The sequence below is a fragment of the Lampris incognitus genome, chromosome 9 (genome assembly GCF_029633865.1).
Source record: "Lampris incognitus isolate fLamInc1 chromosome 9, fLamInc1.hap2, whole genome shotgun sequence".
Lineage (NCBI taxonomy): Eukaryota > Metazoa > Chordata > Actinopteri > Lampriformes > Lampridae > Lampris > Lampris incognitus.
Window position 1 is genome coordinate 3,241,996 of NC_079219.1, and position 27,975 is coordinate 3,269,970.

Below are 27,975 nucleotides of genomic sequence, written 5' to 3' on the forward strand. Positions count from 1 at the left end.
AGCGATAGGGTGAGGAGCTCGGACATCCGGAGGGAGCTCGGAGTAGAGCTGCTGCTCCTTTGTGTCGAAAGGAGCCAGTTGAGGTGGTTCGGGCATCTGATTAGGATGCCTCCTGGATGCCTTCCTTTGGAGGTTTTCCGGGCACAGCCAACAGGGAGGAGACCCCGGGATAGACCTAGAACTCACTGGAGGGACTACATGTCCAATCTGGCCTGGGAACTCCTTGGAGTCCCTCAGGAGCTGGAGGGTGTTGCTGGGGAGAGGGACGTCTGGAGTGCCCTACTTGGCTTGCTGCCACCATGACCCGACCCCGGAGTGAATGAACGAATGTTTAATTCGATCTAAGCTACAGCTGCTAAGTGACTTGTTTAGGAAGTGCAATACCCATCTGATGTGCCACATGAGCGCGCCACTTGAGTTTGAGCCCATTTATGAAGTATGAAAAACAAAGAACAAATTAACCATTACTAATAACAGAGGAGACATGTTATTATGTGTCCAAAAACATATTTTGTGACAACAAAACTCACACTCGCCTAAGGGGAAGACAAAAAGTTGGGGTGCATCCTGGGTACAAAGTCTACACAAATTAAACAACACAATTTAGTTCCGATTTCAACTTTTACAACCTGCAGAGCCTTAAATTCGTGTTCTTAAGAATAATAAAGACCACGGTGTGAAAGCATTTACAGCCTGTAGTTGACATAGACCAAAATGTAGAGATTGTGACATATTTCAAATGTTTTATACAAGTTGCTATGGCTGAATCTGGTTCACTACATGGACAGTCCTACCAGTAGCTTATACTGTGTATTACACTACAGCCTTAGAAAAACGTGTATGTTTATACAGGATAAGTTTTAAACAAAAAACAAAATGGAACCATTACTGAAGCCCACACGGCCAAACATCTTGGGGTTGTCTGACATAGCTTTATTTAACATGTTGACTTCCAGCAATGGGGGTATTTTGCTACCCAGTTTACAAATTTATCTTTACCATCTTCAAAATGTCACATGAATTAACCCTAGAAAAAAGTACATAACACACTCAGTGTACTCGAGTTGGGTTAGAATTGGCAACTAACCCATTCTCATTCAAATACGCTGACTGACAACAGGGGGCGCACAACATTCATGACGGTAAATGTATTGGGCCTCATTCATCAATTGTATGTACAAATTTGCTCTTACACACCCATGGGTTTTTTTTTTCCCAGCTCAACATTGTCTGACAGTCAGAAGCAAAGCCTGATGGTTATTTGTAATTCCTTATCGTCTACCTCTTGCAACGAGCAATCACCCAGGCTTGCAAAGACATCATCCATCCATCCATCCATCCGAACAGCTTATCCTGCTCTAAGGGTCGCGGGGATGCTGGAGCCTATCCCAGCAGTCATTGGGCGGGAGGTGGGGAGACACCCTGGAGAGGCCACTAGGCCATCACACAGCCCCCCCCCCCCCAGAACGAACACACACACACACACACACACACACACACACACACACACACACACACACACACACATTTATACCTAGGAGCAATTTAGTACTGCCGATTCACCTGACCTACATGTCTTTGGACTGTGGGAGGAAACCGGAACACCCGAAGGATCGCAATACTGCAATAGCAATACTGTATAAATCAAGAAACATTAAATTATAAGGCTTTACATATTATTTACTGCTCACTCATACTTCCTTATATATCATACTGTGTTGAAGTCTGGGGATCAACGTATAAAACAACTGTTGATGCAATAGTTCTCTTACAAAAACGAGCCATAAGACTTATTAATAAGGTTGGCTATTATGAACATACTGACCCACTGTTTATGAAATCGCATGTTATGAAATTTAATGATCTGGTATATTACAAAACAATGAAAATAATGTATAGAGCTAAATCAAATCTACTCCCAGTCACCACACAAAGGTTTTTCTCATCTCAGGAGACAAAGTATGGTTTAAGAGATGACTGTAAATTTACGGTACCAAAGGCTAAAAAGGAGATGTTTATCTGTTTTAGGTGTTTAAATATGGAACGGTGCTGATATTAATTTAAGAAGGTGTAGTACATTTCAGATTTTCAAAAGGATGGTTTGTAAAGCAATTTTCGAGGGCTACAAGTGTCCATGATTTTGTAAAGGTTTTTTGTGTTATTTTTATGATTTTGTTTCATTATTTTTTTCTACAGACTGTAACTTTTTTTGGTCTTGTAAAAACTGTTGATGGGTAGCTTAATTTGTCCTAAAGGACAGGCTTAAATATAAGCATTATGTTTCTGCCTGTGCCTTTTCAGTCACTGTTTTGAGTACATTGTTTGTATTGTAAACATTTGTTAATTGTGGGTGACTGAATAAAACTTAAACTAAACATGCAAAGTGCACACAGAGGACGACCCCAAGGTTGGACTACCTCGGGGCTCGAACCCAGAACCTTCTTGCTGTGAGGCGACCGCGCTAACCACTGTGCCATTGTGCCACTGCAAAGACATCAGTGTTAGCAAATTTGTGTCTAAATTCAGAGGTTACCCACATTCTACACTGGTCTGAGACAAACTTCAGGGCTAAAAACTCCCACGGGTGTGCAAGAACAAATCCGTTCGTACTAAGGACAGGACGTTGTATTGCTGTTAAGCCCATTGAGGCAAATTTGTAATATTGGGCTATACAAACACAACTGACTTAAAAGATTGATGAGCGAGGTCCAATGTACCAAAGGACTCTGTCATGTCTGCACATCTCCACCGAGTGGCGTAAAGGATGAAATACAAGGGAGCAGCACCGTCAAACGTATTCTCACATAGCCAGACCTATTCTCACACATCATTTTAGTGCTGTAGTCAAACATCTAGATAAAGTGTTTGCGTGTGTAGAGACAGAAATCAGTCCTCTCATATGGTCTTACCTTTCAAAAGGTCCATCTTTTCGTTGGGTGAAACTGACTTTCTGGCCAGATACTTTGATCTGTGCCACTTTCCACGATAAAGCTGGTACAAAAGGGGATTTTTTTTTCATTACTTTACAGTATTATCAGGATAATTATGAATAAAGTAGTAAGTGGAAAAAGAGGAAAAAGTTAAAACATTTGTTTAGTAACAAAAAAATACAAAACCTACATTGCCATCCAAAATACCAAAAAGCACAACTTAATGACCAACCATGTTTGTGTTTTCTGAAACAGACAGACCAAACCAACACTCTGGGACACAAACGTTCCAAGCCCAAATCTTGAGAATTTCCGATAACTTGTTTTGCCATAAAAACTGACACAAAGCTGTTAACTAGAGTTTGTGACAAGCTTCATGAATATCGGTGAGATGCCTTGTGAACAGTTTCTGTGATGACCACGGAGTGACATAGGGAGTAAAAAGAAAAAGAAAAAAAAACCTGCCAGGTCACAGTCCCTGATGTCTCTGCTGGTAACCTGAGAGTCTGTTGCTTTGAGGAGGGGCTCAGATGAGTAGGGAGGGGGTAGGCTTCTTTCCTGGCCACGCCTCTTTGGCGTACTTCTTCTTGCGCGGTTCGTTGTAGGTGTCGGGTAGGTAAGGGCCTGTGACTGGTGTAGGGTTGAGGGTGACAGGCCGTTGGGGGGCTTCTGGGGCCAGGTCCACTTCTGGGGCTAGGTTGGGGAAGGGCAAAGGGAGCCCACCGACGATGGCTGCCCCTCCCGGGGCTCCTGTAGGCTGGTTCTCGTGGCTGGTGGGAGGCAAGTCCCCATACAGACCACCACTAAAGGTGTAGTTATGGATGCGTTTTGAAGTCAGGTCCTCAAGCCCCAGAGTGTTTTGGCCCTCCACTCTTCGTTTCTATAGGGTGGGCATAAGAGAACAGAATCCCTTCAATTGTTAATCTCCCCATTCAGACTATTATGACAGGTTTTCCCGTCCACATGGTATTCCCAAAGGTGTGGACAAAACAACCTTTTTTACATAGAACATAGTGTCCTGGCTTCCTCATCACCTGCTGCCCTGCGTAATCTGACTCCTCTAAATGTGAGGTCTCTCTCGAATAAGTTTTTCATTCTAAATGATTATATCTCCTCCACCCACCTAGACTTCCTATTCTTGAGAGAAACCTAGCCAAACCTGGTGAACATAGCCAGCTGTCCCCCTGACTGTGACTTTTACAGCTCCCTTCGGCCCAGTGGCCCCTGGGGGGGCTTAGCTGTCATTTTCAGAAACTAGGACAAGTGTACTCCCATTAATTGTAATGATTATTCTAGCTTTGAAGTCCTGATGTTTAAAAGAGGTGGTACAAGTCCAGTCCTCTGTGTACTTGTGTACCCCCCCCCCAAGGGCTGAATGCCATTTTCCTCACCGAGTTCCGTCTTTATCTTCAGTTGTTGTGAATTATGACAAAATTTTAATCTCTGGGGATTTTAATTTTCATGTTGACCTCTCATCAAATGTCAATGTCACGGAATTTCTTGGTGTTATGGACTCATAACTTTGTTTCCATGGCCATGTTTCCATTCATGTCTCCAGCCCAACTCATAACCGTGGCCACACATTAGATTTAGTTTTTACACTTGGTCTGACCACTGCCTGTCTGGATGTGGAGGAGGTGGGATTCTCAGATCATCTGTGTGTCAGGTTTTCCACCATGCTTCAAACTGTCCTCAAACCTCCATCATCTGATTTTTACTCCCACATAATAAACCCTTCTGCAGCTAGAAAATTCTCAGATGGTTGTATAGTTTCTTCTCTAGCAACAATGAGGCCCGTTCTTCCTGCCTGAGCACTAAGGAGTTAATCACCCTGTTTAACTCAACTTATGTAGGCATCTTTGACTCTGTTACCTCACTCAAAACCAGAAAACTTAAACTAAAACTCAACACTTGCTCAAAAATGACACCCGTACTCTTAGGTAACTATATAGGAAAGCAGAGCGAAGGTGGAAAAAAGACAGGCTTCAAGTTTTGTATGATACCATGGGAAAGTCTTGTTAATTATCAGCACTCCATCAAAGCAGTGAGGGAAAAACACTTTGCTGATATAATTTCCAAAAACTCCCATAGTCCCAAAGTACTGCTTGATATAATTCATACACAATTAACCCTGTTGCCTACCCTGTGCCAACCACAATCACTTGAGAAGAATTTCTAAACTTTTCCACAATACTGATAAAATACGATCTAATATTTCACCTCCTGCCTATGACCCCTTCGCGGTTCCTCCATACTCTGCAGCTTTCAGTAAGTTTGAACCTGTTTCTTGCTCTTATTAAAAACATGAAGTCTCACATATAAAGTCTACTACTGGATGTTGTTCCTATGTGCCTGTTGAAGGAAGCGTTCAATACTGTTGGTCTTACAATCTCACACATCCTAAACAGAAGTCTAGCTAATGGATTTGTTCCCTCTTACTTTAAAACATGCAGTAAGTAGTACAACCAATTATTAAAAAGCCTAACCTTGATGTAACTGTAATAAATAATTTCCGACCCATTCCAAGTTGCCATTTTTATCCAAAGTCATGGAGAAAATTGTCTATTAACAGCTTTTGTCCCTTTTATAAAATAACAATATCGTGGAAAAATTTCAGTCAGGTGTCAGGGCATGTCACAGCATGGAGTCATCACTACTTAAAAATCTCCAATGATCTACTGCCATCTCTTGACTCTGGTAAATGTGCTATACTAGTTCTGTTAGACCTTAGCTCTGCCTTTGATACAGTTGACCGTACTATTCCCCTAAACTGACTCAAGCACCAAGTTGTAATCCAGGGTACTGCCCTCCAGTGGTTTGGCTCCTACATAGATCTTTCCCTGTCAAAACTGGAGACCTCTTCCTCGTCTGCTCCCACCACCTCTGTACCTCAGGGCTCCATTTTACAGCCCGTATTATTTGCCTTGCACATGCTCACTTTAAGTTCTATCTTCCAAAAACACAATATCTCCTATCACTGCTACACAGATGACACTTAGCTATACCTTCCACTGGAACCTAGTATTAATGATTATACAGTTAGGTCCTTCTTTGACTGCCTCCAGGATGTGAATGTTGGATGGCAAAAAACTGCCTTCAATTAAATGAAAGTAAGACCACGGTCATCATATTTGGTCCCTCCAACTCCATCGGGGGTACAGCTAATCATGTAGGGCCTAAACTTAAACCTAAACCTATACTCGTAGTGCCTAAACTTCATGCCCATGCCAGAAATGTTGGTGTCATATTTGATCCAGCCTTAAAATTTGACAAACACATTAGTGAAAGGTTGCTTCTTCCAGCGAAGAAATATTGCCAAACTTAGATCGTTCCTTTCATTTCACTCTCTGAAGGCAGTCACTGATGCATTAATTTCCTCCCGCCTGGATTACTGCAATGGTCTATATTTGGGAATTAGTCAGTCATCCATCTTACTTGCAGCTGGTGAATGCTGCAGCTAGACTCCTAACTGGTACCAGGAAGAGAGACAGCATCACACCTGTACTGGTGACCCTGCATTGGCTACCTATCAAATATAGGACAGAGTTCAAGGTTCTGTTATTTGCTTTTAAAGCTTTACACAGCCTGGTGCCCCACTACATTTCTGAACTTCTCTGCCCCCCTTCCACCTCTAGATCCTCAAACCAGCTGCTCTTGGCTGTCCCACAATCGAGGCTAAGGGGTAAAGGTGATCGTACGTTCACAGTAGCTGCCCCAAAACTTTGGAATAGTTTACCATTATCAATTAAGGGTTCCCCCTCTGTTGACATTTTTAAGGCTACCCTTAAGAACCACGTTTTCTCAGGCTTTTGAGTGTCCTTGAGGTTTTAGTGTTTCCCTTTTTGCTCTTCTGTTCTTATTGAGTCAACCCCTGCTAACTTCAGCTTTGTGAGTGAAACCACACAGCATAAGAAAGGAGGTGGAGTTGCCAGTTCGTTTAATGATTCGCTTCAATGCAAGAAGATATCTTACGGAAATGTTGCTCCTTTTGAATATGTGGCTCTTCAGTTGAATTCCTCTTCTCGAGTTATATTTCTAGGTATCTATAGACCACCTAAATGCAATGCAAACTTTTTAGATGATTAAACTGAACTGCCGTCTGTACTCTGCATTGAATTTGACAGTGTGGTTATTGCTGGTGATTTAAACACCCATGCTGACAACCCCCAGGACAGAGGAACTAAAGAACTGTGTTGTGTTCTTCATAACTATGAACTCTCAGCATGTAACGGAGCCCACACACAACAAGGGGCACATTCTGGACTTAATTTCCAAGGGTCTGTACATTTCAAAAGTTATGGTGACTGATGTCACTCGCTCCGATCATTCCTGTATTTTCTCTGAGAGTACTTTTCCATGCGCACAAATGCTCAAACAGAGTTAATCACAAAACGGCGTATCACTGAAAGCGCCAGTGAAATATTTATTCAGGCTTTTTCTTCCACAGCTGCCCTCTCTAAGGTTTCAGTCAATGAGCTTGTAGATCTTTTTAATACTAAAATTACAGATGTTATCAATGCTATTGCACCTGCTAAGGTGAAGGTGGTCTCTGGTAAGAAAAGATCTCCATGGAGATGTGCCACGCTGCTAAGAATAGAAAAAAGAGCATCGTAAAGCTGAACTCAAGTGGTGAAAAACTTACTGTTCATTACAAAATCTATAAAGAGAGACTACGCGTTTATAATTTGGAACTGAGAAATGCAAGGCGGTCTTACTTCTCTGACATCATTGCCTAAAACAATAATAATGTACGTGCCTGTTTTGCTACTGTGGACAGGCTAACAACCCCCCCCCCCCACACTGGCAGTAGCCTCTGAATTTCTATCTACCAGTGCTTGCAATGAATTTGCCTCCCTCTTTAATAACAAAATTCAGAAAATTAGACAGCCAGCCAGTGCCCTCATACTAGGTACAGGGCACGCGTTGTCCCTAAGGCCACCTAAAATCAATCGGCTCTTTGCATAACTGTAGCCCACTGACTTCTGGTTTCTACCGCAGCAGTCATACCAGTTTCCTGTTTGTTGGTGTGTGCTATTGACAATGGCATATTTTTCGCAATGCCTGCAAGGTTTACCATGGATAAATGTCCGACATGCACAGAATTGTCAACAAACTTTTACCTGCACCTACCAGCAAACAGGTGATACGTCCACGGCCGGACGGCCGGATGTAACTTGATAATAATGTATGATTGTAGAAAATGAAAATTATCAGGTTAAAGCATATTTTATTTTAAAAAAAATAAGGGCACCCTGTTCAACATTGAATTAAATACAACATAAATGCTAATGTGTTCATTTACAAATTTAACAGCAAAGTTTTTTAAAATTAAATCAAATATAACATAAGCTATTGTTTTCATTTAAAGTTCACATGGGCCCTCTTGCAGTGTAGTTGAACATAAATATAATATAAAAGACTTTGCTTTAATTTACACTGGACAATTCTGGAAAATTGCAGCTTTTTTCCTCTTTGGCAGTTTTGGCAGCACCTTTCCGGGTGTACTGTGCTGATTATGATACAGCCCCACCACATCAGTGACGGCGTAATGCCGCAACTGCAGTTAAAAATGACATCCACCGAGTACAACGCTTATTATTAGAAAACTGTTTTTCATGAAGACCCCCGTTGAGAGCTGGAGGCGGGACGAGTAATTCTCTATGCAGTAAAAACCCTGCCTTTTACTTTTTATTTAAAGCACTTTTGTCTTGTTGAAATGTGCAATATAAGTAAATTTACCTTGCCTTCTGTTTTTAAAATTTTCCACCTGTTCCTTTACTTATTTACTGTGTAGGCTTATGCAATAGTGATGTTATGTTACCTCTACTTTTTTTTTTTTTGCTGTTACTATTGTTATTTTATGGTACAACACTTTGGTTAACTCCAGTTGTTTTTAAATGTGCTTTATAAATAAACTTGATTTGTTACGATTTAACCGCTGAGTCACCTTAAATTTAGGTAAAATGCATGACTGATATCCTACTATCTACAAGATATTTTTACATATCTTGCTATTATCCATGTTAAAATTGACTGAATGTAACACTTTCTATGAAGCTTGCATCTATAACACCCTATAAGCACCTATAACGCCCTATAAGTGTAGTCATAAGTCATTGTAAGAGTCATTATAACCATGTATACGCCCTCACAACACCTCATAACCACCTTTATGGTACATTATGTCAATTTAAAACGGATTTATGCATTATAAATGTCATCATTAGCCTGTTTATCTGTCAAATGTCATAATGCATCATAGCCAACTTGTTTTGCTGAAGTTTTGTAGAGATGCATAATGAGACTTCAGTCCTATTCTACAGTCTTCAGCCATAGCCGTTAGTCATTGTAATACACGTTATAGGAAAGTATGGGCATTAAAGATGCAATAGATGCTTATAGGGCATTATAGATGCTTATAGGGCGCTATAGATGCAAGCCTCATAGAAAGTGTTATCAGAAGTTCATATAACTGGTATAAAAACTTTATGAACAGTAACATTTGAAGTTGCATTCAAAGAATGATACCGTCTCTGTATAGTAATTTAGAATATCATATTGAAATAGTTTTTGCCTTTGAAATAATTTAAATAAATAATTATAAATAATTCAAAATAAGAATCCCAAGTTGGATTCTCTAAGAACTGGATTCAATAAGTGGAAATGACAAAATCCAAATGATACCAAACCCTCTCACGGCGTACATTCTGCGTAGTGTGGTTAAACATAATTGGTGGAAAAAAAAAAAAAACGCAAACCCTCTGGCCCTGGTAATCCTGAACAAAGAGCAAAAAGCTGTTCCTGACACTATGTTCAAGTCAAAACTAAATCCATTCATACATTTTCAGTTGAGGCAAGCATGTTGGAATAAGATCTATGGCTTACCTTGATGGGTACAACCGCTGTCTGCACCATGTTCCTGAAACGGCCCACTGAAGGATCCACATCCTCTGTAATCATTCATTATGAAACATGTTTTAATTTTTCAGAGACTCTCGGGCTCCATCCTCCTTTCATAAAATGTCTTGATATATGCATATCAGAAAAGTCGTTTGTTAAGAATCATTTTCCTTCTTAACACCAGAACTTAAAGAACAAAACCATACCATATGGAATAGCAGGAACATGTACAGACGGGTGACAAATGAAAGGAAAAACCAACATAAAGTGTCGTAGTACGGTGCTGCTGGGCTACCGCGAGCTGCCAGGACAGCTTCAGTGCTCCTTGACATGAAGTCTCTGAACTCTACTGGAGGGATGAAACACAATTCTTCCAAAAGATATTTTCTAATTTGATGTTTTGATGATAGTGGTAGAGCGCACTGTCCAACAGGTCAGTCCAAAATCTCCAATAGGTGTTCAATTGGGCTGAGATCTGGTGACTGCGAAGGCCATAGCATATGTTTACATCAAGATTACGTCATCAAGATGGCGCTGCGGTTGGTGGCCTCAGTTCTGCGCTCTCTTGTACTTTTTCTGTTTTTGTTTATTTGTTAAGTTTCCAGCACCCACTCACTGATCAGAGCAGAACTTTTAAGCCTCCAACTGTCCACTGGACAAAGTCAACACTTTTTTACCGACTTTAACTTGAACGTTTAAACAAAAGTCTTGCCGAGCTTTCGGCTGATGCAGCCCTGTGCGGACTACGACAAAGATGCCAAAGGGGTAAGCGAGCCAGAGAGCTCATTAAACTCCAGCACCTTGACTGTCCAGGGACACGCAAGGGTCCTGTTTGTGGACTTCAGTTCGGCGTTCAACACCAGCCGAGCTCAAGTCAGACAGGAGGCAGCAGGTGAGGCTGGGGAAAAATCACATCCAGCACCTAGAAAATCAGCACTGGCGCCCCCCCAGGGATGTGTGTTCTCCCCTCTAAACAAACAGCTGCACCTCAGGAGACCCATTTGTTAAACTCCTGAAGTTTACAGACAACACAACCATCATGGGCCATATCCGGGATGGTGACAAGTCTACATATAGACGGGAGGTTGAACAGCTGGCCCTCTGGTGTGGCCATAACAACCTGGAGCGGAACACACTCAAAACTGTGGAGATGACAGTGGCCTTCAGGAAGAGTTCCCCAACACTGCCCCCTCACCATACTCAACAGCATGGTGTTTGCAGTGAAAACCTACAGATTTCTGGGTTCCACAATCTCCCAGGACCTAAGCATCCAAAATAGACACAATCATCAAAAAGGCCCAGCAGAAGATGTACTTTCTCTGCCAGCTCAGGAAGTTCAACCTGCCTCAGGAACTGCTGATTCAGTTCTACACTGCAATAATCCAGTCTGTCCTCTCCACATCCATCACTGTCTGGTTTGGATTGGCCACCAAACAGGACAGGGAAAGACTACAACAGACAGTTGCCAACCTGTCCTCCATTCAGGATTCATACATCTCCAGAGTCAGGAAACGGGCAGGCAACAACACTGCAGACCCATCACACCCTGGTCACAACCTGTTCCAATTCCTCCCCTCTAGTAGGTGATATAGCGCACTGTACACCAAAACGACCAGACACGAGAACAGTTTCCTTCCAAAGGCTGTCATTCAAATGAACACTTAACACTGTCAAATAAATCCAACCATTTTGTATATACTGTACTGTACATTGTACGTATACTGGTAAGCTCTGTCATGTCCATCTACCTCAGGGATGTATGTAAGTAACCTGCTAACATTTATTTCAGCATCTCTGATATATTCTCTGCACCATTGCACTTTTCGCCTGTATATAGTCAATTCTTGAGTATATATCTGAAGTTTGCTATGTTGTTGTGTTGTTATTCTATGTTAAGTACACTCTAAGAGCCACAAAACCAGAGTCAAATTCCATGTATGTGAAACCTAAATAAACTTGATTCTGGTCAAACTATTCGACGACCCCTCGTGCCATGTGGAATGGGGCATTGTCATCTTGGAAGAGCAAATCCCATCAGCATGGAAACGTTTCATCATGATAAAGGTGATCACTCAGAATGACTTTGTATTGATCTGCGGTGACCTTTCCCTCTAAGGGGACAAGTGAACCGAAACCATGCCAGGAAAATGCCCCCCACATGATAACAGAGCCCCCCCCAGACCCCCTCACTGTAGGGGTCAAGCATTTAGGTTTTTCCTTTAATTTGTCACCTGTCTGTACACGTAATTTTAAAAATTCCATTTGTAACATATAGAGAGGGTTAATTGGTGTTTTGCATGCATTTCTGAAGTTCTCCATGAGATGTGGATCTGTATGTCAGCGTACTTCCATGTTTCAAACACACCGAAATATGGGCAAAATGAGAGGAACCTGACTGAAAGAGTGCCATCTTTACATGTGTCTATACCTGGGTTGATGATGTCATCCTCTTCACTAAAGGTGACCCTTGAGTTTCTCCTCTTCCTCTTAGGTCTTTGGATCTCAAGGTTGCCCTCTTCAATAGTCAGAAGGGAGATGCGCTTATTATGAGCTGTGTTGAACTCTGTCAGGTTCTATAATAATGTAGGAAAGAAAGAATCTATAATGTTGCAATACCATAAACTCAAGAAATATTTCATCATCTTAGTTAAAAGCTCCGGATGCACTGATATCAATACTGGTACTGGTTTTTGGGCTAAAATGGATTACCGGTATTTGAGATTTTACCCAATACTTAAATCCAATACCTAAAGCCATGAGTAACACGTCATAAACAAAAGCAAAATGGCTTGATTCATTGCATTTTGTCATATAAAACCCTGTATTTCTTTAATGGTGGGGGAAAAACTGATTTTATCTAAATTATTTTGCCCATGGGCAAAATAATTTAACAGTCTGCACTGTTCAGCAAAAGCAATGGATTGGAACTTGGTATCAGCTGATACTTGAAGATTTGTACTTGGAATTTGTATCGGCATTGAAAAGGTAATATTGATGCATCCCTATTTTACAAAACTCTTGTATCCTGAAAGAAACACTTTGTCTGTTTGACCAGTAAAGTCAACATCTAAGGGAAAATCTCAGATTCTTTCTTTCTTTCTTTCTTTCTTTTTTTTTGATTTTGATCCCCGAAGGGAAATTCTCCTCTGCATTTAACCCATTGTAGCCGTGTAGCAAGGAGCAGTGGGCAGCTGCCATGCAGCACCGGTCCTCCTGCATGCCTGTATGGTACTCCCCATGGTGCCCAGTCCAGCCAACACTTTGGGATAGGAAGGGAAGAGAGGGGGAAAGAGAAGGGAACTCTGATTTCAAATCCACCCGCTGCCTTGTGGGTTGATGCCTCTTTAGGCAAAGGCTAGGAGAAGGTAACTCTGAATTCAAATCCCCTGGCACAGTCTACCCAGCTGTCAGTACCCGGAAAGGGTAAACCATTCCCCGGGCGCTGCACGGCGGCTGCCCACTGCTCCTAGCTACACAGCTAGGATGGGTTAAACGCAGAGTGAATTTCATTGTATGTATGTACAAATGACAAATAAAGTGTATTCTATTCTATTCACTTGGGGACCAACTCCAGTTCGTCTTGCCATGCCTCGGTCAGGGGCACAGACAGGAGTACTAACCCTAACAGGCATGTCTTTTTGATGGTGGGGGAAACCGGAACACCCGGAGAAAACCCACCACAGACACGGGGAGAACATGTAAACTCCACACAGAGGATGACCTGGGATGACCCACAAGGTTGGACAATCCCAGGGTTCGAACCCAGGGCCTTCTTGCTGTCAGGCGACAGTGCTAACCATTGTGCCAACCGTGCCATTCTAATATGTTACATTGTGTAGGAGTGATGGGATAAAGGTCATTACTTTCAATAAAGCAATACTAAAAGGTAACCAACAAATCATCACCATTTTCTAGCAATAAATCCTCTCAAGTCTGAAGATGTAGTGGAAAGATGAGTGGAAGGACTTCTATTATTCCCTTTCCCCTTTTGGTCTGTTGTTGGCCCCTATATAACCATCTCAATTTATTTTTTTATGTGTCATAAAATAGCTCATCCACATAACTTGAGGCCATCCCATCCCACTCCCACCTTGTTCAGACTCAGCTATCTTTCCAAAGGGTGGGAAAGTATTTGAAAAAATGGCTGAGAAGCAGACAAGCTAACTGTATATATGCAGTGTAAGCCTGCTGCCATTTAGAGAGAAGCTACAGCATATGTATGTACCACCACTATTAATAGTAGTATTTCTCATTATCATCGTTGATGTTACTTCGAAAACTATCAATGAAATTACCTCCAACTCAGTCTCTTCCTCTGGTAGTCCAAGCAGTCCTTTCAGCTCCTCATCCTCTCCTGTCTTACTGTCTCCTGTTCCAGCTGTGCCTTGGGTCTGGGGCTTCTCTCTGATTGTGTAAGTCCTTGTTGAAGCACCAAAAGATAGGGTGGAATCTATGGGTACTTGCTGAGGTTTGTGGGCCTCCAGGCGGATGTGTCCCAGGAACGTGCCGTGAGCTAAAGTGGACCAATCAGACTCTGTGATGTTTGGATGTCTTTGTGATATTAAAGACTTTTCTGACAATTAGGGTTAGCTTTAAGATTTTATTTGAACAAAACATCCAGAATCATGTGCCGTTACCGATGTCCTACTATGATTTTATGTGAAACAAAAAAATGAGTATCTGAGAAAAACGTGAATATCAAACAAGTGTATCAACTATAATGTGACAGTGTTACTTTGAATGCTCTCTTACTACTGTTGAGGTCTATGAGAAACACCCTCTTCAGATGTTTGTGGTAGACCAGGGCAGCATGGGCGCGGGAACATGACTGATGGTCAATGGTAAAGTCACACCAGTCTGGGTTCCTTCCAAACAGATAGTACTTCTTCTCATCTATAATCAGTTTCTACGGAGAGAGACGTTTTCAGTGTGTCAGTCTTATGAACAATTAATGGTGAAGTTCCCTCATGAGTTGTATCTTTACTGGGCTGCAAGATCTCTGTGCCTCTGAGCCATAACTCAACAGTGTTGCTTTCCACTGAAAAGCTTAAATCTCAGGGCTCATGTTGCTGTAGCACCATTTTGTAACCAGACAGTCACCAGACCCCCAGTGCACAAAATTACTAAGCAGGTGTGGGGGGGCTGTCGGGTTCGTATCTGGTGCAAATTACAAGAAACCTGACCTCTACTATCAAATCTTACTTTATTCAGATGCATAGATAGGTTCATATTAAACAGAAAAATACAACACAGAACAACACAAAAATATAGCTAACAGCAGTTCACAAGTCCACAATGATTAGAACCAATACAGACATTTGTTCCAATGTTTCCAGAAACAAGAGTAGTGCCTTGTGTCACTCTGTGTAGGCTCAGTTAAGACCATTATAATTATATTCTTGGAATCAATTAATCGGCACATACATTTTTACATAGAATTCCTCAATACAGCATGAAAAGTGGGAACATTACCAGTCACAAACATGATTTGCACTTGTCCATCTTGGAAGCTTGAACAAGATTCTGAATGCATCATTATATGCTACCTGCAGCTTTTTTATTTTTGCTTGGCTATAATTGCCCCACAAGTGGGCTGTATAGAGTGGAGTACAGCAGGACCTAAAAAGGGCAGTTTTAACATCATCTGTACACATATGAAATTTGCGTGCCAGCATATTGGCTTGTGCATACAGTTTGCAACACTGGCGCTGCACATCATCGTTATCACATAAATCATGCCTGATGATGTGACCCAGAAATCTTATTTTGTTAATCACATTTCCTTTAGTTCTTGGTCTGCCAAGAAGAACGAAGGAAAATTTTGCTTCTGATGCTCCTTGGTTTTAGCAATCATGACAACGCTCTTTCTTGAGTTAAATTTAATGTCATGCTGTACACCATGACTTGAGCAGACTCTGAGCAGTTGCTGTAAGCCAGCACTACAAGGGGACAGTATGACCAAGTCATCAGCGTACATCAGATGGTTAATAAGACTATCCCCCACCATACGGCCCGTCTTACAGCCTTTTAACTTTTTAGAGATCATCCATAAACAAACTGAATAGAACAGGTGTCAGTATTCCACCTTGTCGGGCCCCATTGGTCACTGGGAAGGGTGCTGGGGAGGGTGTATCACAAAATCACAAAGAAAAATGACTTACTCTTATCCACAACATGCACATCAGACATATGAGTTCTGATGAGGAGAAAGAAGACCTAAGAACCTACCTCTATAAGTTTATCTCCTTTCATCACATCTAGATGGAGCCCTGGCGGTGGTTTACCTGCCCTAAAAAGCAAAGCAGCATCACACACATACACGTCACCGCAGCATAGCAACGTTGTAACACAACCGTTATCATTCGCCCAAACCGCACTCCCCCTTTTGTAAAGACTCGATTAACGTCACCAAAGAATGGCAACAAAGTCCATAACAAGACAACAGACTCGAGTAACGGTAATATCTTAACGCAGCCATTAAAATTGCCCCAAAAATTCGCTTACAACTTTGTGAACACAGAATGAACATTAAATCCTACTGTTACTTGATTAACGCAAATCTTCCGTTTGACAGCCAAGAGATGCTGTGTTACAGCGCGCGTGTCTGGCCCTGCCACTCATGGAAACGTGAGCCGTTAGCCAGTCAGGCTAACACCGCCGCTCTCCGTGAGCGGTGCGGCGACGGCACGGCGCGGGGCGCACGAACACACGAGTCCGGGTAAAAGCGGCGTGCCTGCGGGGTCGGCATTTCGTTTAGTCGGAAGGCAGACCAACCCCCCCCCCCCCCGCCCCCCGCGGTCGCGCCGCCGCGGCGCAGGTAATCCGAACGCCGTTGCGGCTAGCTAGCACCCGCTAGCAGCGTTAGCCCGCCCGCCTAGCGAGGGTAACGGCTGTCCGGGGAGTCAAAGCCAAAACCCCCTTGCGAGTGCATTTGTAGCCGGGTAACAATACTTCATCGCACCGTGACGCCCGGCGGCCCCTGTGCGTGCGTTTCCTCACCATGAAGGGCATTCAAACGGAGGAGCCGCGTCTCTGCTTATTTTAGTCGCCATCTTGTTGCACTATTGTCTTCCTGATACGTCATTGTGTTTTTTTTTATGCGCCGTGGCGAGCATGCGTAGTCGTGAAGCGGAGCGCTCGGTTGTCATGGCAATCCCCGTGGGCCGCCGTACGGCGCACGGCCACGGCGACGCTCCTCTATTTGGGTGACTGTTCAGTTAAGGGTGTTTTTCTGTCCCTATGGTAGCTTTTCAAAAAAAAAAAAAATTGAAACAAAACAAAATAAAAACAAATGCAAAAAAACAAAAACAATTATTGTATTTGTTACGGCGGCGGAGGGTCTCGGCGTTCCCGTAGTGCCCCGCCCCCACCGAGCCATGGCCCATCCGGAGAACCAACGAGCTGCGAGCAGTGGCGCCCCCAGACATTTTTCATAGGGGGGGGCAAATGGGGCCACTGGAAATCTTGGGGTGGCACACCAAAACCAAAAGCCATGACTGAATCTGGGGAATTCTATGCTGCTGTTGTACTGTTTCTCAACCGGGGGTCCGCGGACCCCTAGTGGTCCGTGGTGTAATTGCAAGGGGTCCGTGAAAATAAAATATCTTTAAAAAAAAAGATCCTATGACATTTATAGAAATAGGATTATTTTACTCAAATGTGACTGAGACCTTTATCTACCTAAACTATAAAGGGTAACAGGACTTTTTTCTCTAATTACATCTGTTTCACAAGTTACTGAATACATATTCTGTTTTGTTACATATATCTGAAAGTTACTGCATAAGAATTCTGTTTTGTTACATATATCTGAAAGTTACTGCATAAGAATTCTGTGTTGTTACATATATCTGAAAGTTACTGAATACATATTCTGTTTTGTTACATATATCTGAAAGTTACTGCATAAGAATTCTGTGTTGTTACATATATCTGAAAGTTACTGAATACATATTCTGTTTTGTTACATATATCTGAAAGTTACTGCATAAGAATTCTGTGTTGTTACATATATCTGAAAGTTACTGAATACATATTCTGTTTTGTTACATATATCTGAAAGTTACTGAATACATATTCTGTTTTGTTACATATATCTGAGAGTTACTGCATAAGAATTCTGTTTTGTTAACTATATCTAAGTTACAGGGATAGTATCAGGGGGGCCGTGGCCACCCCTGGCCACCCCTTGGGGGCGCCACTGGCTGCGAGAGGCCATCCCCTCGTCCGGGAGCCCGCCACCTCCGGCACATCAACCTGCCGCGGAGCCCAAACTCGCCCCACCGTGAGGGCCAGATCCCTACCCCGGGCCCCAGCGCCGACACCCCCCCATCCACCCGGGGGGCACCGCCCCCCACCAGACCAGTGCCAAGGCCACGTCCGCCTCGGCCGCCCAGGCCCGTAGCCAGCCTGGTGGAAGGGGTGGTTCTTTTTTTCTGAAAATGTGGACCTTTTGAGATTTTTTTTAATTCGGGGGACACATTAAGTGGGGGGTTCTGGTGAAATTTTCTGCATCACTTTATGCTGGAAATGCCTTTATATGTAACAGAAAACACAAAACGCGGGCACCTGGGTGTCAATTCAAAATATAATGGAATATAATGCAGGCTACTGCCAAATGACCTACACCACTCAACAGCCCCAAGATATTGACATATTTGATAACTCAAATTCATTGCTTACCAAAATCAGAGCCACACACACACACACACACACACTTATCAGTCCAACTACTCAGTCTGCTATTGTCTCTGTAATGGTCTGGTCTCTCTTTCCCCTCTTCTCACATTCTCTTTCTGTGACATCAATCTGCCAATGCACAACAGATGAAAATGAGTCTGGTGGCTAAATGTGGCGTGTTACATTTGATTATAAATGTTCATTAACATGCACTGTCCCTTAAATAAATACATCTTACAAATCTCTTTCCTCTCTCTCCGCTCCTCTCTTCTCTTGTCTCTCCTCTCTCCTTTCTCATTGTTGTTTCTCCCTCTCTTCTGCTGCATGTCAAGCCTGTCTCTTTCCTCTCCGTTCACTTTCTCTGTTGCTGTCTCTCTCCTCTCCTCTCATCTCCTCTCCTCTCCTCTCCTCTCCTCTCCTCTCCTCTCCTCGTGTCTCTCCTGTTCCATGTCTGTTAATGTCTTCCCTCCTGTCCTCTCATGTTGCTGTCTATCTCTTCTGGACAGTATCTCTCTCCTCTCCTCTAGCTTTTTTGTGATCATTGTCAATGCCTCTCCTGTCTTTTTGCTGTCCAAGTATTTGTCTGTCTCTGCCCTCCCTCTAGTTTGCTCCTTCTCTCCTTGTATTCTCTGTTGATGTCTCTCATCTCCTCTCATCGTCCCCACTTGGCTCTCTTCTACTCTCTGTCAATGCCTCTCTTGTTGCTGTCCATGTCTTTGTCCCCCTGACCTTGCGTGAGGGGTTCTGCATCATCCTGACCTCCCCTGGGTTCTTGTGGATTACCCTGACCTACTTCCCTATCTGTAAACATATAGATAGATCTTAAGTCAGTGGTGTAGTGGAGGTATATGCAGCTATCCACCACCACCATTAGTGCATGCTAATTTTACAGTCAACAACAAAATCATGCACACAAAAAAAACAAAAACAAAACTAATTTATCTCTGTGATTGACAGCTGAAAACTTGATTTGGTATGGAAAACAAGCATTGTATTGGCGCGAGATAGCCTACCAGCAGTACAATCAACTGTATCATTCATTGAAATATGCTTTGTATATTATGTATTTGTATAGTTCTCCACTATACAGTACGGTACGGCATAGGACGGCACGCATTTGTGTTACCTAACCCCTAACCCATCACGAGACAACACAGCACAATGGAAGAACTTGAAGTTATCCTGTACTTCTTCGTTAAACAAAACCAGTTGTAAACTGATCTGGGGCCAATATCTCTTAGCTAGCTACATAAGGTAGCTAGCTATGTCCCACACAGTGTCATAAATGCATTAATTGATTTCATCAACTCAGCCAGAATTCTCCGCTCAGCCGCCATGCTAATTTTTGCAATGTAAAACCCCATTTACTTATGCTAAAACGTTAGCGATCTAAACCGATTTAAATCAAATCAAATCCATTTTATTTGTATAGCCCAATATCACAAATTACAAATTTGCCTCAGTGGGCTTAACAGCAACACAACATCCTGTCCTTAGACCCTCTCATCGGATAAGGAACGACTCCCTAAAAAAAAAAAATCAGTCTAAACTGATTTACGTTTGTCATACAGGTAACCAAAAAATTATCCCTCCAAAATATGTTCACAGCTAACGTTCATAACTAGCTAGCTAACGCCAGCATACCTTAGCTATTCCAGCTAGCTAACTAGTGTAAACTACTAATAATAGTCCCTAGCTAACGGGTCTGACCCTTTAGCCGAGCCGTTAGTGACGTCGCCTTGTGGTGCAGTACACCCCGGATCGAATCCCGCACCGGGCAGCAAAATAACCGGTTACATTGGTGGCAGCGGCGGGATCCGGAAGTGTGCAGATCCTCAGAAGTCTCTTCGGAGCGCGGGAATAACAAAGCGCGAGGGCGCGCTTCCGGGAGAGGGTGACGACTGTAAACTACTAATAAGACACGTTAGCCCCTAGCTAACGGGTCTGACCCTTTAGCCGAGCGGTTAGTGACGTCGCCTTGTCGTGCAGTACACACCCGTATCGAATCCCGCACCGGGCAAGAAAATAACCGGTTACACTAGTTAACAAACGTAGCCTGTTCGGCATGTGGTAGTCTGCAGCCCTCCCCGGATCGGCAGAGGGGGTGGAGCAACAACCGGGACAGCTCGGAAGAGTGAGGTAATTGGCCGGGTACAACTGGGGGGAAACAAAAACAAAACTCCATTTTGTCAGACATACCACCATACAACAGATAGCTGTGCTTGTGTCAGTGGTCTCATCGACTTGTACTGACACGAAAGGGGCTGCATTTACCTCATGGTGAATGTTCCGTCGAAGTGTCACTTGCTGCCAAGAGAAGGTCGTTCTGAAGATGGTTCGACGTTCCGGAAAACACCGAGGAAACTTCAAGATGTGTCGCCACCTGCTGGTCTTTCTGCGCAATAACATTTAAGAGCTCCATATATTTTATTGACACATTTTTTTTATTGACATGTTTAAATTCTACATACAACACATAAAACAAAAGACAGAGGGGGAAAATAAAAGTAAAGTAAATGGAGAAAATTAAATACATAAATGAAAGGGAGGTGAGTCCTAGGGGTTCTTTGCAAGTTCAACTTTCGCTATCAATTCAGAGAACCCACAGCGTTCTTCTTCTCCTCCATGGTTCCATGAACCTCGGTGATGAGAACTAATGACGCAGTTCCCTCATATGACGACGTTTGGCTGCGTTTTCGGGGAACTGTTCTGTAAAAAAAAGAACTTTACAAAAATAATAAGATAAAAATTGTGTTAATTGCCAAACCATGCGTCGTCTTTAACCACAACCAAAATCGCTTCCTTTTTTTTAGTTCAGAGAAATTGTCAACTTTAGGGAACCACCAGTGATGCAGATCTCCCCAAAAGGCAGCAGCAGCAAACTGACAATCATAAAACACATGTTGTGTTGTTTCAGTGTGTTCATTGCAAAATGAGCAGTTGGATGTCTTAAAAAGTCTCTAGAAGGATCTGTTCCATTAAGCATTTTAACGTGCACTTCCTTTACTTTTGGTGCAATTGGAAAGTTAAAGAATGTTGTTCTCAAATGTTCAGTTTATCTTTGGAGAAATATTGTAAAATTGAGTTTCTGTTCGATGAAATGGATCTAATTCTTTGACAAAGACTCTCCGGACTGTGGTGTTGGGCAATTTTAGACCAATGAGATCATGTCCATCCACCACAAGTTTAGGAAGGTGCGTATCTACATTACTTTGACACAAATTATAAGACATCACTACTACAGAGTGTGGGATTGCATTGATAACAGTTATCATTTAAATTAAATTTTGAACAAAAAATGTCACAAGATGTAATGTTTCCTGTATTTTCCATTAAGTGCATTACAGACCATATTCCTTTCTCAAGCCAATTTTTATAAAACAAGGATCTATTCCTAAATATCACATACCTGTAATTCCACAAAAGAGTGGTATGAGGACTAAAATTATGCTTGTACATCATTTTCCAATATAGTAATATCTGTTGATGAAACGCTGATAATTTGATAGGGAGTTTTTTTAGAGTCATAATCACATCTAAGAAGAAGGTTGATGCCTCCAAGCTTCATAAAAATTTGGCTTGGGATATGGAATCATAAGCTGTTTCTATTTTTCACAACGGACCTTAACCAATTCATTTTGATAGTGCCATTAATACATTCAATGTCAATGGCTTTTAGCCCTCCTTCCTCAAAATCTTTAACCATAATTCCTTTTCTAGTATAATGTTTTTCTTTTCCAGATATAATTAAAGTTGACCTGGTTTATTGCTTTTATTGCATTTTGGGGGGAGTGACATTGAGTAAGCTGGGTAAATGAATCTTGAAATGCATCCCCCATTTTTGTGAGAAAAACTCGACCAATAATAGAGACGTCTCTTTGAGACCACGAATTCAGATAAGATTTACATTTATCAAGATTATTCCAAATGTTGAGATTATCCAGCGTGTTATCCTTTGTAATGTGTATACCTAAGTATTCAACAGGGATATTATGAGTCTTTGTCAGAGGAGAGTTATGAATTGGAAGTAATTCACATTTTTTAAGGTTCAATCTTAAGCCAGATGCCTTAGAGAAGAAATTGATTGCATTGAGAATTTTTGGAATTTGATTACCATTTTTCATGAATATGGTTGTATCCTCTGCCAGTTGGCTGATCGTCAGCTGTTTGCCTTAGACTGTCAATTTTTCAGTCTGAATTTTCCACAAGAATGGAGAGCATTTCCACTGCAGCGATAAAAAGCAGAGGAGGGATGGGACAACCTTGTTCAATTCCTTTGTCAATTAAGAATCTTTGAGATGGACCTTGTGGTAATAAGACTGTGCTATTACTGTCCTTATAAATTAGTTTAACTAAAGTTCTAAAGTTTTCTCTTAATCCAAACAATTCTAAAGTACGAAACATAAACTTGTGTGCAATCGTGTCAAAGGCTTTAGAGAAATCCAAAAACAAAATAAAAGCGTCGTCTTCAATCAAATAGTTGTAATCCAATAAGTAAAGCATACGTCATTTAATGTTATGAACTGAGTGTCCTTTCGTAAAGCCTGATTGTGTGTGTCTGAGATAATTTGTGTGATACCGGTTTTCAATCTGTTCACATAAATATGAGTTAGAATTTTATAGTCATTATTAAGCAGGGTTATGGGTCTTAAATTGTCAATTAATTTTGGATCTTTGTCTGGTGTGGGGATGAGGGGGATGATCTCTTGCTTTATAGTAGTTGGAAGAATTTGGGTTTTGGAGATTTCTATTAACATATGGGGGGGGAGTTCTTTGAGATAGTCCCCTCCTCCGAGAATCGTCACCTTAACGTGGTGGAGGGGTTTGTGAGTCCTGGTGATCCTGGGAGCTGTGTTGTCGGAGCCAATAGCCCCTGGTAGGGTCTCCCAAGGCAAATTGGTCCCACGGGAGGGGCCAGACTAAGAGCGACTCCCAAAAAAACCCGATGAATTTACACCAGCAGAGTTACAGCACCTCGCCTGCAAAAGGGAAACCGGGGCCCCCTCCTGGAGCCAGACCTGGGAGGGGAGCTCGCCGGCGAGCATCTGGTGGCTGGGCCTTGGCCCATGGGGCCCGGTCGGGCCCAGCCCGAAAAAACAACATGGAGCCACCACCCTGTGGACCCACCACACGCGGGGATGAGCATTGGGGTAGGGTGCAATGCAGGCTGACTTCTGACTTCCGGCCGTTTTGGTTGCCTTGGCAACCGTTGCACGCAGGAATTCCCGGTGTTGTTCCGTGTGTGTGTTTTTTTCCCCAAACGCTTAACTGAGTTTGTGGTGGTAAACCGACCAACAGCACTGCCACCCCTCAAAACATTTGCATTACACATTTTGCATTCGGCTGTTCTTGTTTTTTTCCTCTTTGAGGTTGCAACGCTTCCACACCACTGACGTCACTGTTCCACGCTCGTACACACGCGACCACCTGGCCACCGCTGGAATCACGTGACACGCTGTGCCGCTGAACCGGAGGCGCGCGTTACAGGAAGTGCTAATGTGAAGAAAGCCAGAAAGAAGAAGAAAAAAGAAGAAGAAGAAGAAGATGATGATGATGGTGATATACCATACAAGCTTTCTTTCTTTTCTTCTTCAATCCCCCCCCCCTTTTCTCCCCAATTGTATCTGGCCAATAACCTCGTTCTTTTTGAGTCGTCCCGGTCGCTGCTCCACCCGCTCTCTGCGGATCCGGGGGGGGGGGCGCCCCGACCGACCAGAGGAGGCGCTAGTGCGGCGGCCAGGACAAACACCCACACCCGACTTCCCACCCGCAGTCACGGCCATGCAAGCGTTTAGGCGATGATTTAAACTAGATGTCCCCATGGTTTGTATGGCAGAGGTATCGGATCATATATATTTTTTCTCCCCTCCGATGTCCGATCCAGCATTCTGGGCCAGCATCGACCCGATATCGATACCGTGGATCGGACCGGGACATTCCTATCCATCACCATATTAAAGTCACCTCCAAATATAAGATCTTCAGTAGGATACCTTCGACCAGTGGTGGATCTAGAGATTTTTTCCTGGGGTGGCAAAGGGGTGGCAAGACTGCGCATCTGACCCCGTAGATCCGCGCCTGTGAGGGGGAGGGGGATTCTAAATCGGCGACTTCTGTATGAGATGAGTTTGGTGCGGGTCTCATTGACCTTCACCATGCATGTACACAAAGTATACTTTAAAAACATATTATCTGATTTATAAATGGGGTGGCAAGACTGTGTCCCAGAGGTGGCAGCTGCCACCCCTGTTGCCACCCTGTAGATCCGCCCCTGCCTTCGGCATAGAGCCTTTACAACTTTGGATATTTCAGTAATCATAGTTTTGTTTTAGGTTGTTATACCCATATCATATTACATATATACAATACATATATTACCTAAGATAAGAAAGTTATCATTTATTTCAAAAACACATGTGACCAAAAGTATCCCTTTTAGTAGCTAAAAATTTCCCAAGGAAATCGTTTAAAAGAATAGCAACTCCTGCTGACCTGTTTGCACCGTGACTACAATATATTTTGCCCCCCCCCCCCCGGTTGGAGCAGAATTTTTCGTCCATGTCATTTGAACGAGTTTCTTGAAGAAGAAAACACATTTTGCTTTTTCATTTTTGCAAAACTGAGATGTCGATTTTCTTCTTATACTATCACTTAGATCAGGGGCCCCCGACCGGTTTAATACTGACAGTATTCTGGCGGACCGGGGCGGGGGCGGGTACCCGACCGGAATATAGCGGAATTATTTGTTAGCGAACACTGGGGATGCGCGCGCAGCTTGGCTGCAGGAAGAACGTTACGCGACCGTTGATTACCGTGTCGGCTTGGTATGAAGACGGCTACAACTTCCGGTACGTTACAACGGTTTGATTTTAGTTTAAAAATGTTTCCCGCCTACTACAACAGCAGGAATTAACGCAGGAGCAGTGCGTAAACCTTGAGTGTGTGGTGGATACGTATTGGGGATAGAATTCACCCCAGGAACTAAGGGTTTTGTTGTCTCTCTGATTTACCGTTGATTAAAGAAAGTTGCCTACACGGCTAAAGTGTGAACCTACGGTCTTCTCCGTTCCTTCGGCTCTACGAGTGTATCACTGAAAATCAGGCCCAATCCCAGGCTTGGCACACACAGAGCTGGACGGATAACTAGCATCGCCGTACATGGTGTATGCACTGTAAGAGCCGAGACAGCCAAAACGAACTTAGCCAAACAGCTAACGCACTACGACGACAAAGACTCGTCCCATGTAAATGCAGTAGACTGGGGGAGAACGAATGAGGACTGCCAGAAAACGATACACAGCAGTAATGAAAGCACAACACCAAAACTTCGGCGTGAAACTCTGCAGTCTTGTCGTGCGTCCAGACAAACCGCGTCTTGGGGCATCACCAGATGGAAGGGCAGACTGCACCCGCTGAGGGAGAGGAACTGTCCAGATTAAGTGCCCATACAAATACCGCGATGGTCGGACAGGAAGCAGTGAGGACACAGAGTCTTGCTTAGACAAGTCATCACACTTCAAGAAGTACCATGAATACGACCACCGAGTTCAGCTTCACACGTGTGTGTGCGGCGTCCAGGGTTGCGACTTTGTGGTTTGAACAGAGCAGGATGTAATTACCACTCGCTTAGCCAGAGATGAAGAAATGCTGCGAACAGACCTATTGCTGAACAGTTCTTCAGTGTTTTGCCTGAACTCTTAACCCGCAGCATGGGCCCAAACATACACGCACCTACAGTCTGCTCCCACTGTGAAACTGTGCAAAGTGCAAGAACCATTTCCACCACGAATGTGCAAAAACCAAAAGAAAGGTTGTGGATTGGTATTGTGAACAGTGCAAAAAATGAAGTGAAAAAGATGTACTGTGAAACAAATCATTTAATGCAGTAATAAATTGTCATTGCCTGTACTTGTATCTTACATTAAAACAATTGAATGTTGAAATAATCTCAATTATTTGTCAGAATTTTGAAATTCTTCCATCTACCTATTACTCCTTCAGTGTGTATTCTCACGTTAGACAAACCCCTTGATGTTTCCACTTCTTGAGCAGAGAGCTGCGTTTTACCTTTGGTAAAGTGAGGGATTCTAAGGGTGGCACCGTGTACGGCAAGCTCATCTCGGATGGTAAAACCACGAACTGCTAGTATCTCATCATTTACTTCTAGGTCATAAAATCCAGACTCAGCTGTAATCAGAAACATGCCCACCCCAACCCGCGGACAGAAAAGTAATGGTTCCTGCAGATGACATGCCAACCAAACACTTAACTGTCTTGTGGCTCTTATAATTCGAATATGTTTGGGCTCTGGAGGTTAGATTCGTGGGTCTGTTAATGAGAAATTCAGTAATGCATCTGCAACGTGTGTATTTAGCTTTAAAACATTTTGGCATATTCCTTAATATTGCATGCTTGCTTGGCCACTTGGTGAGAGGTTTCAAAACCTGAGACCACAGTATGTGCGCTTGCAACACTGTGTCAGGCAGAATGGTCAGCAACACTGGGGCTCCGCAGGGGCCGGTCCTGTCTCCCTTCCTTTTCACCCTCTACACCACGGACTTCAACTACCACACAGAGTCCTGCCAACTTCAGAAGTTCTCTGATGACTCTGCTATAGTTGGATGCATCAGTAATGGTGAGGAAGCTGAGTACAGGGCTGTGGTGGGAAACTTTGTCATGTGGTGTGAGAACCATCTGCAGCTCTACGTGACTAACACAAAGGAGCTGGTTGTTGACCTGAGGAGGGACATGACACCAGTGACCCCTGCCTCCATCCAGGGGGTCAGTGTGGACACTGTGGAATACTACAAGTACCTGGGGGTGTATATAGACAATAAACTGGACTGGGCTAAGAACACTGATGCCCTCTACAAGAAGGGACAGAGCCGTCTCTACTTTTTGAGGCGGCTGAGGTCCTTCAACATCTGCCAGACAATGCTCAGGGTGTGGTGTGAGTCTGTGGTGGCCAGTGCTCTCCTGTTTGCTGTTGTATGTTGGGGCAGCAGGTTGAGAGTAACAGATGCAAACAGGCTCAATAAACTGATCCGCAAGGCCGGTGACACTGTGGGGGTGGAACTGGATTCTCTGGTGGTGGGTTCTGAGAGGAGGATGCTGTTGAAATTACGTGCCATCATGGACAACGTCTCCCACCCACTCCATGACATGCTGGTTGGGCACAGGAGTACTTTTAGTAATAGACTCATTCTGCCAAAAAGCACCACAGAGCGCCACAGGAGGTCATTCCTGCCTGTGGCCATCAAACTTTACAACTCCTCCCTCAGACTCAAGACTGTCAGACACTCGCAGTTAATGGTCATTGGACCGGCCCTGTCGAGTTTTGTTTGTGCTGCTTGTTGTGTGCTGCGGTAGTGCAGTATAGATAGGGTGTTATGTGCACCATGCTTGTTGATATATTTTGTTCTTATTTCCATTTCTTATCTTTTATTTCCGTTTGTTTCTGTTTCTA

The 27,975-nt window shown here is 43.2% G+C and overlaps 1 protein-coding gene and 1 non-coding gene across 2 annotated transcripts; both read right to left on the bottom strand.

Moving 5' to 3' along the window:
- Positions 1–33: 33 nt before the first annotated feature.
- ppp1r8b (protein phosphatase 1, regulatory subunit 8b) lies at positions 34–16,882 on the bottom strand. Its single transcript, XM_056285789.1, has 7 exons — positions 16,830–16,882; positions 16,059–16,119; positions 14,583–14,736; positions 14,126–14,343; positions 12,259–12,403; positions 9,816–9,880; positions 34–3,810 (listed from the first exon to the last, which is right to left on the bottom strand). Exons 1-7 carry the CDS (start codon positions 16,880–16,882, stop codon positions 3,457–3,459), a joined length of 1,050 nt encoding a protein of 349 aa, XP_056141764.1. The 3' UTR covers positions 34–3,456.
- On the bottom strand, positions 14,828–14,996 carry LOC130118742 (small Cajal body-specific RNA 1). Its single transcript, XR_008810796.1, has one exon. It is a non-coding gene; the product is annotated as a small Cajal body-specific RNA 1 (non-coding RNA).
- Positions 16,883–27,975: the final 11,093 nt, after the last annotated feature.

Excerpts from the sequence above, each read along its gene's own strand:
- ppp1r8b (XM_056285789.1), bottom strand. The coding sequence starts at position 16,882 with ATGGCGACTAAAATAAGCAGAGACGCGGCTCCTCCGTTTGAATGCCCT. Across the intron at positions 16,120-16,829 it reads CCGTTTGAATGCCCTTCATG|GGCAGGTAAACCACCGCCAG; the intron begins GTGAGGAAACGC and ends TTTGCTTTTTAG. Across the intron at positions 3,811-9,815 it reads CAGCGGTTGTACCCATCAAG|AAACGAAGAGTGGAGGGCCA; the intron begins GTAAGCCATAGA and ends CCCACCCTATAG.